We start from the raw sequence: 12,445 nt of genomic DNA, 5'->3' as shown, positions 1-12,445 counted from the left end.
TCTTGTGAACATTGATATGCATTCTATCTTCTCGCGTGTCCTCTTGGCCTGGAGAGGCTGAGCCACTGAATAAATATAATATAGCCGCATACGGGACAGTAACACAGCTTTCCTAGGATTAACGACTGCTATAGTGATAATTGGATTTAAATTCTGGCATTTAGGTTTTGTTCTGAAAAAGGAGATGTAGGTTGAGTTAGTATATATGTTGAGGTTATATACTAACTCTATTGAGTTAGTATATAACCTCAACTATATAACAGTATACATTTAGATCCAGATTTAAAACACAGCTTTGGGCAATACACCTTGGATCTGCCCAATGCTGGTACATTCCCTGAAAAACAATTTAAGGTTATTTATTTATTATATCAACTTTCTAGTACATCGATTTAACATTTTAATAAACATTTTGAAAATGAAAGAAATATACTAGAAAAAAAGACCACACACAGATACTGGTGATGACCCAAATAAACAGCAAAGGTACCATTAGACTATATTAATGTAATTAATGATGTCTGTATTAAGGTTTCCATTCTATTCTTATAATATGCTGCTAATTAATGTGTCCCTAATAGAAGGGGAAAAAAGACAAAAGTTCAAATGAAAAGTTTTATGACTTCTTATGAAGTCAGTAATTAACCTCACACATCTCCACTGATGCTTTTAAAATTAGCCTAATAGTAAAGTAAGTAATGGATTACTATGGTTTAAGTGGTGACCTGGATAGATTTTAGTCAAAAACTGCCTCATTTAGCCATGTATGTAAGTTATAAACACTGCGTTGGATCTACCTAATAAAAATAATTGGAATTGGCAGAAAAGTTATTCTTGTTTAGATGTTTTACCTCCTGATACAGTATTTCTAAATGGCACAAACAATGCACGTGAACTTCTTTTGAAGTTGTTTTAATAGGAGATAGTTTTCTGTTTTTCTTACATGTATTGCTATTCATAACTCGGACTTCTCTGCTGTGCCAGTATGCATATAAAACACACGTTTTATCCATTTGATCTTTTCCTCTTTGGACTAGCAGTGTGATAGTGAAATGAAATGACTGAACTGATTAAGCTAGACAGATAAAGGCCTTACAAGCTTTGGATTGTTTAATTGTTTTTGTCATGCTGAACAATAAATTTTTTTTTTTTTTTACTTCAATACAAACTGATCAAGAGAGAAAAAATAAGATGAGAGACACAAACCTATTGTAATGTAATACAATAGTCTCATTTCGAAATTTGCTCACTTTTATCAACAAGTTGAAGACACGTCCTCCTGCCGGGATAGATTTATGATGGTACTTTGGAGCTTCAATGAAAGACCAAACAAAACCTTGGAAATTAATGTGCAGAACACATTTAACCGAGTAAAATGAAAAAAAAAAAATCAGATTCCATTCGGTGATAGCGCAGTGGGAGAGACTTGCAGCCCTGGAAACTGATGGGGAACATGCACATCTAAGCATCTATCTGTATTTGAACAGTTCTATACCCAGTGCATTTAGGTAGGTCACACTCTCAACAATTTAGTTATCTGTTGTTAAGATGTAGCATGCTGCATTTTTAAAGCACTACTTATTGCACAATATGGCCGGTGGGCTCACACTGTTTTTTTAGTTTTTGTTCCATCTATGAATATCTGTAGCATGTACATACTGCACATAATGCATTTACTTTATTTAAAGTCTGCACCCTGTACTCCCTCTGAAGAAAGATTGCTAAATGAATGACTTCTAATACCCATCAAATGTTACTGGGGCTTTTAAAATAAACAATCCAGTCAGACCTCCTGAAGTTTGCTGTATTGTTAAAACAAAAGGGAGTCTGGCTCTCCGTGATTCATCTTTTACATTCCTGCCCACAAACAACATTCTCTGCAGGCGAGCGTAGCTTTTCTGGTGTGACAAAGGGAATTACTATGGCAGTGCCAGATAGTGTAGCTCCATTTTTCAGATCGCTGTCTGTTTGTATTTCCTTTCTGTGCCGAGGTGCCAAATGAGAGCATTACGAAGTTGCTTTTGTGTGCTTTTGCGTCTGTGGTGACCCAGTTGAATGAACAGGCAGAGGTCCAGAAAGCGGGCTCCAAACTCCTCTGCAGTCTCCCGAAAATCACTCTCAGATGGTGATTGTGCGAGTCCCCTGAAGCGTGAAAAGCATGCATGAGATCTTTTTATTTGCTCTACTTATGAAATTCCTGGTTGCTGTCAAGTCGTTGAAGAAAGATGGGACTTTATTTATGAAGTCTGCGAAACTCTCAAGATTAAATTTTTTTTTTTTTTTCTTTTTTAAATGACATCAGAAACAGCAGTATGCGACATTACGTGATGGCAGAGCTTCAGTTCATCCTTTGTCATTTTTTTTTTTTTAATAAATAGGACAGGGGGAATGAATGAGAGAAAGAGGGGGAGAGAAAGAAAGAAAACCAAAGGGGAGAAGAGACGGTGAGAAGGGGGGGGAAGAGAGAGAAAAAAAAAAAAAAAAAAGAACTCCTGGGTCACCTGTATGGAGAAAAAAAACAAACAAACAAAAAAAACAAACAGAGGAGACAGCAAACAACAAAGAGTAACATAATAATAGAGAAAACAAAGCACCATCACAATAAACTAGCTAGTCATAGATATCAATATTTACTAAATAATAAACGATATTGTGCAGCACGCAAGATAGACAGCGCACAGTGTGCTTTGGGGCAGCAGCCAAGAAAGCTTTAGTCCGCGTCTGTGAATACCCATGTGTGCATACCTGTGTGGATCAGCATGCTTGCATTCCAAAGGTTTCTCCATGTAATGATCTGCTAGGGACTGTGGGGGGGCCACAGCCCCGTCCTCCAGGGTGTGAAGCGGGTATGGAGGAGATCAAAACTCCAGACATCCAGAGGCCCCCAGAACACAAGAGACCATGGAAGACCAACAGAGGGGCAGCCGCGCCACTGTTCCAGTAAGAGCTGAGGAGAGTCCCAGATGAGGGCTCGCCCAGCAGCCGCGGAGCAGAAGTCAGGGGGAGTTGCAGTGACGCGCCCGTGAGCTCCGCCGGCCCCCAGCTGTGCCTGAGTGACCCCACCTCCAAAGGGGGCCCGAGCGAGCCCCAGGCCCCAGGCCCCGACAAGCGGCCGCCAAGGAGTGAGCCGGTGTGTACCCGGACGCCCACCCCCAGACACAAAGAACCACCAACACACCGACACCTGAGGGAGTCCGCCACCGGCAGGGGAAGTGGTGGTGGGTGGAGATAGGCCTCCAAACCTTGGAGGGCCTGAGATTAAATTTTCAAGGTACGCATAAGCAAAACCCATTTTACTATTTTGATTTTGCAGTACTTGCCATTTAAATTTCACACTGTCCAATATTACTCAGTTCAGGTTTTATTATTCATGATTTTATCAAGCAATAATGTCAATTCAATTCTTTCATCATACAGCGCTCTTTAAAATTGAACTATATTAAGCAATAGTTCATCCCTTTGGATGTCATCTGGAATTACGGGTTAGTTCTACTGAGTTAGTCTGATCTGAATTATCAAATACAGTAACATCAAACTACTGTAAATCAAATTGAATACAAGAACTCCACTATCAAAGACAGCAATACCTGTATTTATAATCAAGTACATACAAATATGAATACTTCTAGGAATGTATGGATGTTTATCATACTCCATTTGCCTATAAAATGAAATGTAGGTCAATTAATTGTTTACAATCTCTATTTTTATTAGTAAAGGAAAAAATTGTGCTTAGACTAAATATGATAACTATTTAGTCTTGTTCCATTACATGGTGCTGTACTATTGCTATCTGGTAGTTAAAAAAGCCAGTGTTCTCATTGCTATGATATCATACCATGCAAAAAAAAATGGTAGAGACACAAATAACTTTTACTGTGGTAAAGCACACAGTAAACCAATGCAACAACCTTTTTATTATCTTGTTATTATAATTATAGTGTACATTATTGCAGAGAATGTTCATCAGAGCATGACCTTCAGTGTCTGGGGCTGTCTGGAGTCAAATGTGAAGCCGCCAGCATGAGATGCTGGATTGCTGTATTGGGTTAGGGAAGGGTTGTTTCCCTAAAGAAGTTTTACTATACTGTTCAAAAGTAATGGTATATGGCAGCGTGACCTGGAGAGAAAGCTTGCTGTGGCTTCAGCAGCAATGCAGGTATTGTACAGGTTAGCAGAAAGGATAAGCTTTTAATCTTTTAGTTGATCTACACTCACCAATTAACATGTAGCAACTATATTGACATAATAGCATCATGCAACAGTTGCTACAGATTTCCTGGCTTCACATCCATGATATGAGCCTTCCATTTCACCATATCCCAAAGTCGCTCTGTTATACTGGGATCTGGTGACTGTGGAGGCCATTTGAGTACACTGTAATGTTCAAGAAACTAGTTTGAGATGATCTGAGTTTTGTGACACGGTACCGTAACCTTCTGGAAACAGCCATCAGAAGATGGACACACTGTGCTCATACAGAACTGAGCATGGTCAGTAAAAATAGGCTCAAGTGTTTAATCGATGTCTGGTTTATGCTTGGTTTGATATTCAGCAAGTTTTTCACCATGTCTGCATGGCAAATATAGACAAATAGGTCACCTTGAGATTGACTGATTAGATATTTGTTCTATTGAGCAGTTGAAAAGATATACCTAACAAAGTGCCCAGTGAGTGTATGTTCCAGTCCTAACCTGCTCTCACGAGCTCTAGGTAGTTTTTGAAAGAGTGAGATCAAGCAGACAAAATTTGTGATAGCTGTGCTAAGGCTTAGAGATAGGGTGAGGAGCTTGTAGATGCAGATGGAGCTCAGAGTAAATCTGTTGCATGACCCAGACTTCACTGGATTTTATACATCTCATCTCACCCCAATGTTCCTAGGAAGTAGGATGTCTGAAACCCCCTGTATAGCCTCTACACCCAGGACCCAGCCAGAGATAAGTGGTAGAAAACAAATGGAACAATGGGGTGTAATGAATGGATGAAAAAAAAAAACCATCAGGCTAAAAGTAATTAAGTTATAATTCTCAGTTGTGGCTATAAGATTGAAACTATATTTGTTGACATATTGTCAACTAGTAAAATGACCTTTTGGGTCCAAAATAAGTTCCAGTCAGATCTAGAACTAAATCATTTGTATTTTTTAATTAAACATTTGAAATTACTGTAAGTGGTACACATAGTATATGTTGACTAATTTTCTTTGTGTCCTTAGCTGTATCTACAGCAGATAAGGACATACTGTTTAAGCATATGCTCCCTTGTCTGAGCACTGCAAGTACAGGATAATGTGATTCAGGTTTTCAGTTTCCCTCCTAAACACGAATTTGTTATTTTCCAGTTTCCTTCTGCTTTTAAGTGTTTTATTAGCAAACCACACACACACACAGAATATTAAAAATTATACACGCTCCACAAACACACAAGTTTTTTTCCACTTTCTATTTTTTACTACTAATTAGGAATACAAGACTTACCCAGCTGATTGTTGTGAATGACGTGCAAATCATCCTGGCTCTGAAAAGACAGAGAGACTTTTTAATAATTCAAATTGCAGTCTTCAAATAATGACTCACATACATTCTCTTCTTTGTTTTAACATATCATGTAAAAAGTGTCAAAATATGAATTGTGTGAAAATCTTTTTTCTTTTGCAAAATACTCCATTTCCTCTCGCTAATCACTAATTAAGACTTAGTGATACTAAATATGGAATCCCCTACAGGATATTTGGAAATATAATGGGCGACACCCCACGTCATTAGCCCATCCTAATTGTGTGGGTTTTGTGCCTGCAGCATTAAGCTCTGTGCATGAGGCTCAATTAAGGCATTCTGCACTGTTCCACCTCCAGAGCTGTCAGCACTGGCTGCAGACCATGGAAGGATGAGTAAATCAATCACAAGCCAGGGAAACTTTGAAGAGCTGTCTTTCACCTCTATCTTTCAGAGTAAAATTTTTCAGTCTTGGGGAAGATTGCATGAATGTCTGAGTTGTGCCTGTTTCCAGAACTCTAGACCGAGAGCTGCAGAGTATTAATAGATAATGACAAACCAAACCCTTTTTTGATTTATGACTTCCTCTAGACTAACAATCATTTCACTGGCAAGCTGATGCAGCCTTCAGATAGCTTAACTAAGTCATAAATTCACTGTCGGTGGGTGTGGTACAGCGGTTACAGGGATTCACAGTAGTTTGGTGGCATTTGCAAGAAGCAGGCTACATATAAATGTGCTATCTCAGCACATTTACAAACTAACAATTTCTAGATTAGAGAACAGCCCATTAATTTACCCACTTTCCTCCTGAACACCTTCCTATAACTGTTGTGAGTACACATTTATTTTTGTGGTGTGCACGTTTCCTGCACGTCCCCTCTGTTAATTGACCAAATCTCAAAATTGAGCATTTGACATGAGATGTAATAAACTGGAAAAACAAAAACAAAACAAAACAAAAAAAAAACTGGCATCCATAACGCCATTAACACAGCAGTGATTTGTGCATGTGTGATGCTCTCTGTCTTTTCCTATTTTTTCAGGTGATCAGAGTTAGAGGCAATATATGCACAGGCAGACAAGATCATATCAGGGTGATTTGATTCAGTGGGTACATCAGCTTAATTGGACTCAGTAGCATTAGTCATGCCCACAAGGCTTCTGTCTCATCTTATCAGACATTACTCGTTTGAAATCATTTCGTTAGCTGAAGAGAGAAGGCACCTAAGGAAAAAAAAGCATCTCATAAGCCAGGAGAATCTGACTTGTTATCAGATAATTAGTCTTATAAAATCTCTTCAACTTGAAAATATAGCAGGTTATTATGGAAGAGAAACTACTCAAAAAGTGGAGGTATGAATTAAAGGGGTGTAGAAATTGCTATATATATGGTGGTTGTGACAGAGGCGTGCCACATGCTTTTCACTCTGTCTCTCCCAGCACAACTTCACTCTGGGGCACAGAAGAAACAGTAAATCACTGCACTGTGACTACAAGGAAAAAATAAATCAAGACACCCATTATGACGAATTACCTGCTCTGTCAAACATTGCCAATTATATTGATTGTATGTGTACAAATGTTTGTGTGTATATAATGTGCACATGAAAATGATTTTTACACAAGCCTTAACAAGGCCTAATGCTTTGTGACACACTTTAATGAGAAATGTCAAAATAGACCCTGTACCCCTACACCAATCTAAATCATTTTGTAATGTTGTGTCTTTTTTCCATTTTAAATCAGTTATTTTGTTATGAACTCTTGTAATACAATCTGTGTTGAGTCAGAAAAAAAGGAGCCTCCTCATTTATTTTATGTAGACCACTGTTTTGGCACAGCGGGGCTCCTGACGCAGCTGCCTCTGGCCACAAATATTGCAAAAAAAAGAAAATCCACTGGGTCATCTGACAGCAAAAGCTGAACATTTCCAACACATCATCATCATCCAGCGAGGGACTGTTTTGACTGTTCAATCACATGCAAGAGCACGTTCTTGGCATATTCCTTTTCTCAGTTACCGATCTCTTGTAGTGACGGGGTAGAAATTGTTGCTGGTACAGCTTCCTAGAATCATGTGCTATTGCACTGTGAAACAGCTGCACAGCATTTTACCCTCTGTTTAGCCTTCAAACTCAGCTCCATTACTCAACCCGGAATTTTCGGCTCACATTTCATCTTCTCACCTGCACACGCTGTAAACTCTTTGTGCTTATTTATACAATGTTATTTTCAGCTCTAACACCTGATTAAGCTACCTGATGTACTTTCTTGATGCATTTTCTTTTATTCGCTTACTTCAGCAAGACATTGCTTTAAACACGATTATTTTTACATAGAGTATCTATTAACCTCCAGTGAATGGTGGATTTTCAAAAAAGTAAAAAACACAACAAAGTTATGTCAAATAATCTTCATTTAGCATAGAAAACCCCAAAACACTAAGCAGAATGAGAAAACAACGTGCCAGACGTTAAAATCTGAATCTTTTTCTGTTTGTTTTTTTTCTTATACTACTTATAGGCGCATTGCCATCGCATTGCGTTTTATCTCTTATCAATTGACACATTTAAAAAATAAATAAATAGTTGACAGAATGAAAATGAAACCTCAGTGAAGCTTCAGCTCCACTGAGAAAAACAAAAACAAAACAAAAAACCTACCAATAAATACAGGCATCAAAACATCAAATCTATGTAGGACAGAGAAGAGGAATATAAAGTATATTAAAAAAAACAAACTCTTAACTGAAACTATGAAAAGCATAAAATGTCAGATTTCTATCATGTTTTGAATATGAGGTCTGACTTTTTGTTTTTAATTACTTCATTTTGTTTAGCTCTCTTCTACTGCAAAGGTTTAATGCCACCTCACTGCTGAAATAGAAGTTGGAAAGCAGTCAGTACAATGTGGCGTGAGTTTCATTTTCTTTTGAAGGTTGTTTTTTTTTTTTTCAAGCTTGTGTAGATTGATCAAATTCTGGGTTGTTGATGTTTAACTGGACTTTTTCTTTCAAAGACGTCATATTATGCTTTTCTTGAGTGTATTTTACATATTGTTTCTGCATGTATAGAATGGTACAAGGTTAGAAGTCTATAACAAAGAGGATTATTTTCTCCCACAGAAAATGAATTTAATTTTAATCCATTACTGATGGCATCATAACATATGAGATATATTGCAATATATTACAATATTTAAATGTGTGGCTATAAATTAGAAGTCATAGTCATGAGATTAAAATGATATGATGGTTTTATAAAGTGTTACGGGTGCATAAATATTAAAAATGGCCCATTTTGGTAGGTGGTTGCCAGGCAACATGATTGTGTCATTATATTTAATGCATAATTCAGGTTTTTTCAATACAAATGAATTGTTACTGTTGTGAAATTAAAATGATGTAATGCTTTAATAAAATGTAAAACATTATTCATTTTAGCCTGTTGGTAGGTGGTTTGACATCATAATATCTGATATAGATAAGAACCTTCAGGGACCTAACATGTACCTGTGTGCCAAGTGTGGTTGCTGAAGTCTGGATTGTGTAACAAGAGTTGTGTGGACCAAACATACAGACAAAGATTTTGTGTATTACAGTGAGATGCCTGCTTACTAGTTAGAACAGAGGATGAGCAGAGCAAGCGCAATTTTCTTCAAAACAAATTCCTGATTTATGCGGAGCAAAGAATCAGTGATTAAAATTACGTTTCAACACTGTTACCCGCGTTTTTACTGTCTTCTCTCAAAGGCTGCTGCCTGAACCAGGCATAGTTCAGTGTTGGATTTTTGCAGCAGTTCCCTGGTCTGCAAAAATCAGAAAAGAAGGCATTACATAATGGATAGCTGGCTGACCAATCAAAGCAGACTAGGTTTAATACGGAGGCTTTAGAGAGAAAGAACATAAAACAAAGCGTTTCCGAAAAACGGTGAAGTGAAGTGCTGCATGCACGGTAAGAATAAAAAAAGTTTTTTCAAATAGGAAGTGATGTCAACCAATTCCAGAAAACCTCCAGAATAAATTTATGAACCTACAAAAGAGCATATTGTGGCCTCTTTACAAGCTTGATCTATTACCTGCATGTAAACAACATGGAAATAAAATCTGCTTCAACAACAAATTTATATGGTGAAGAAATGAGTCATTGGATTTTACCTAAAATTCCTTTTAAAGCCATCTCTTTGGTTTCACTTCATAAAATCCCTGGGTGACACAAGGGCTACAAATCTTTCTTTGGGAAATGATCTCATATTCCACGCCAGAGTGAACTCACATCAGGTCTCATATCATTTTTACTATTACTGAGAGATTAATTAGTCTCAGCTCACAGAATCCGGCTCTTCTTAGCCTTCTATACTTTTGCATGCAGGTAAGGCTCTTCCTAATCCCATCTGACAGCAGGCTGTCTGCCATTTGCAGCAGGAATCAGACACCCATTGGTGTTAAAAAGAAATTGCTGAGAGTCTATACTGTCCATCTGAAGGGGTTAGTTTCACCATCCCTTGAGCGCTTTTGATCTAAGACACCACAACACTGATGCAGACAGACAGAAAGATTGTGCCTCGTGTAGTGTAACCTTAGAACAAAGGCAGCACCGCAGTAAAGGTACTCAGAGGTGTACATGTGTAAACTGAAGAATGATCCTCAGCCTACCTAATGCGATTGTTACGTAATCAAGGACACCGCAATGACAACCTTTTGATCCCTGTCTTTTATTTGGATGCTCTTCACATACACACAAAGACGAGTTCCCGGCCCTGTTACGGCTCTCAGTCCCCGAGGACACAGACGCTTCACTGACATGAGTGACCCGTCAGGTCAGATTAGATTTCTGTTTACTGATGGCAAGCATGTTTCAAGGTTGCAGGATTTTCTGGATTTCGACATGTGGAAAATGTGTGATGTTCAGAGAAGCTGATGTCTAGAAGGACTCTGAGCACCTTAAGAATGTGAAAGGTTGGAGATTATATTGGTCTATATTTGTGTTAAAGCTGGGTTCTTGTGTTTTTGTGTAATTTTACACAAAATTATAAAAAAAACGTTCAGAGTATTACAACTAAAGTAGTATAAAAGGAAATATTGTGTTTAGGCTTTGGCCAATCTGACAACTTTTATACTAGATACAGTGATGCAAAGCAGAACACATTCACCAAAAATCTGCATGCAAAGTCTTAGTATGCATATGCCTGTGCTTTGTGTAGCTGGAATGGTTTAGAACAGCGAGTAGGAACTAGTTCCAGGAGGAGGGCTGTCTATTTTAAAATTGCAGCTTTAACTATAAATTAAGATGATTCCAAATTGTCACCTTCATTTTATGGATGCTTTTAGAGCTATTGAGCGGTTTAAGAATCAAAACGTCTTTCATATCCCTCCCCAATTTTAGGGTGTCCAGAGAACTGACAGATTAAAATTTTATTCTCTGCCAATTTTTCACACAAGCAAAACTGCTAATGTGTAATGACTTAATGAGTTAAAACGTCTCCTGTCTCAACATTAGGAAGCTATTCTTTTCAGGTTTTCTTCCTAGCCCCTTTCAGCATTTTGTTGACAGCAGTTGAAAAGTATCATATCAGGCCATAGACATTGCTGTTACTGATGCCAAAAATTAGTAAGCACATGCATGTTATGATGTTCCATAGAAGCATTTCAAATAAGAAGGAAAGACAAATGTCTTGGTCAACACCTCCCATGAAAGCGATACTGATCAACCATTCACTTAATATTTATTACTATTAAAATAAAAGTCAAATTTCAACAGACAGCAAGGTGACATTCTTAAGTGTCTGGCACTAATAAATAAGAATGACAAAACCTAGAATACATGAAGTTATATGCACTAATATAAAAACATAAAAGATGCATATTTTCACATTTCAGATGTTGCTTGACATTTATTTATTCTGGGTTTTCTTTCATATGATGGCTCATGTGGTTAATCAACAAATAGTTTGAGCTCAAGAAAGACAAAACACAACAATGAATTCATGCAACAAATATTGCCTACATAGCCAAAACCAAATAAAGCTTTCTCCTCTGAGCCACGGAGCTCTGTCGTCGTCCAAAAAATATTAAACATGTCAGTGAGTCACCAGTGATCCACTTGCACTGGCTGACATGTTCTTTGCTTATGATAAACACGCTGTGGTTTATCTTGAGTTAGTCCCACATGCACCATCCTTCTGCAATACATTATAAATATGCACCACATGAAAATGAAAGTAGACCTTAACACAGGTGCTTCTTATTCCTGTTTGAGCTACATTTGCAAAAAGCTAAAGTGCCCAGCTCTTCAATGAAATTATTCAACTTTTATGAAAAATGATACTATAATTACTTGTGACGTGTTTGTACTTAGTGGGAACCACTGGGTTTGGATCACAGAAGAAGTAGCAGAAGTAGTCAAAGTACAAAGAGACTGAAATGAAAGCGCCTACACAGCAATTCGTTATTTATTGCAAACATTAAGTAATATGAATGTTATAAACTAAATTATAGTCGGAGGACATATCTCACAAACAGGCCTTCTGCTTTCACAAGACTTTTTGCTGTTTTTTTTACTTTCTCCCACAATGCCACCATTGTCAGGTTGATGAGTGCTTCCATTCATGCACCATTTGTATTGGTCTGTTGCAATACAATGGAAGAAATAATTATTTGATCGCCTGCTGAATTAGCAAATTTGCTCACTCACAAACAAATGAGCAGTCTCTATTTTTATGGTTATTTCATTTTAATGGAGAGAGAGAAAACATCAACACATTGCAAAAAAGACATAAATTGAGTGAAATAAGAATTTTAATCCCCGAGCAAAACACGACTTCATATTTGCCAACCCTTGTTGGAAAGCACAGCAGCCAGATATTCCTGGTAGTTTGTCACCAGTTTTGCATACATATTGGGAGGCATTTTGGCGCTCATCTTTATAGAAATTCTCTAAATCCTTTAG

General features: G+C 37.6%; 1 protein-coding gene across 1 annotated transcript in view; it reads right to left on the bottom strand.

The window, feature by feature from the left end:
- b3glcta (beta 3-glucosyltransferase a) overlaps window positions 1-12,445 on the bottom strand; it is a 90,218-nt gene that overhangs the window by 43,300 nt on the left and 34,473 nt on the right. The window contains exon 3 of the mRNA XM_085379324.1: window positions 5,478-5,517. Within this exon, the coding sequence (XP_085235450.1) occupies window positions 5,478-5,517 (40 nt within the window). The remainder of the gene's footprint in view (window positions 1-5,477; window positions 5,518-12,445) is intronic.

Source organism: Rhamphochromis longiceps, linkage group LG14, assembly GCF_057381845.1.
Source record: "Rhamphochromis longiceps isolate RC_006_pf linkage group LG14, R_longiceps_female_GT1.1, whole genome shotgun sequence".
NCBI lineage: Eukaryota > Metazoa > Chordata > Actinopteri > Cichliformes > Cichlidae > Rhamphochromis > Rhamphochromis longiceps.
This window is presented reverse-complemented; position numbering and strand designations above follow the sequence as displayed.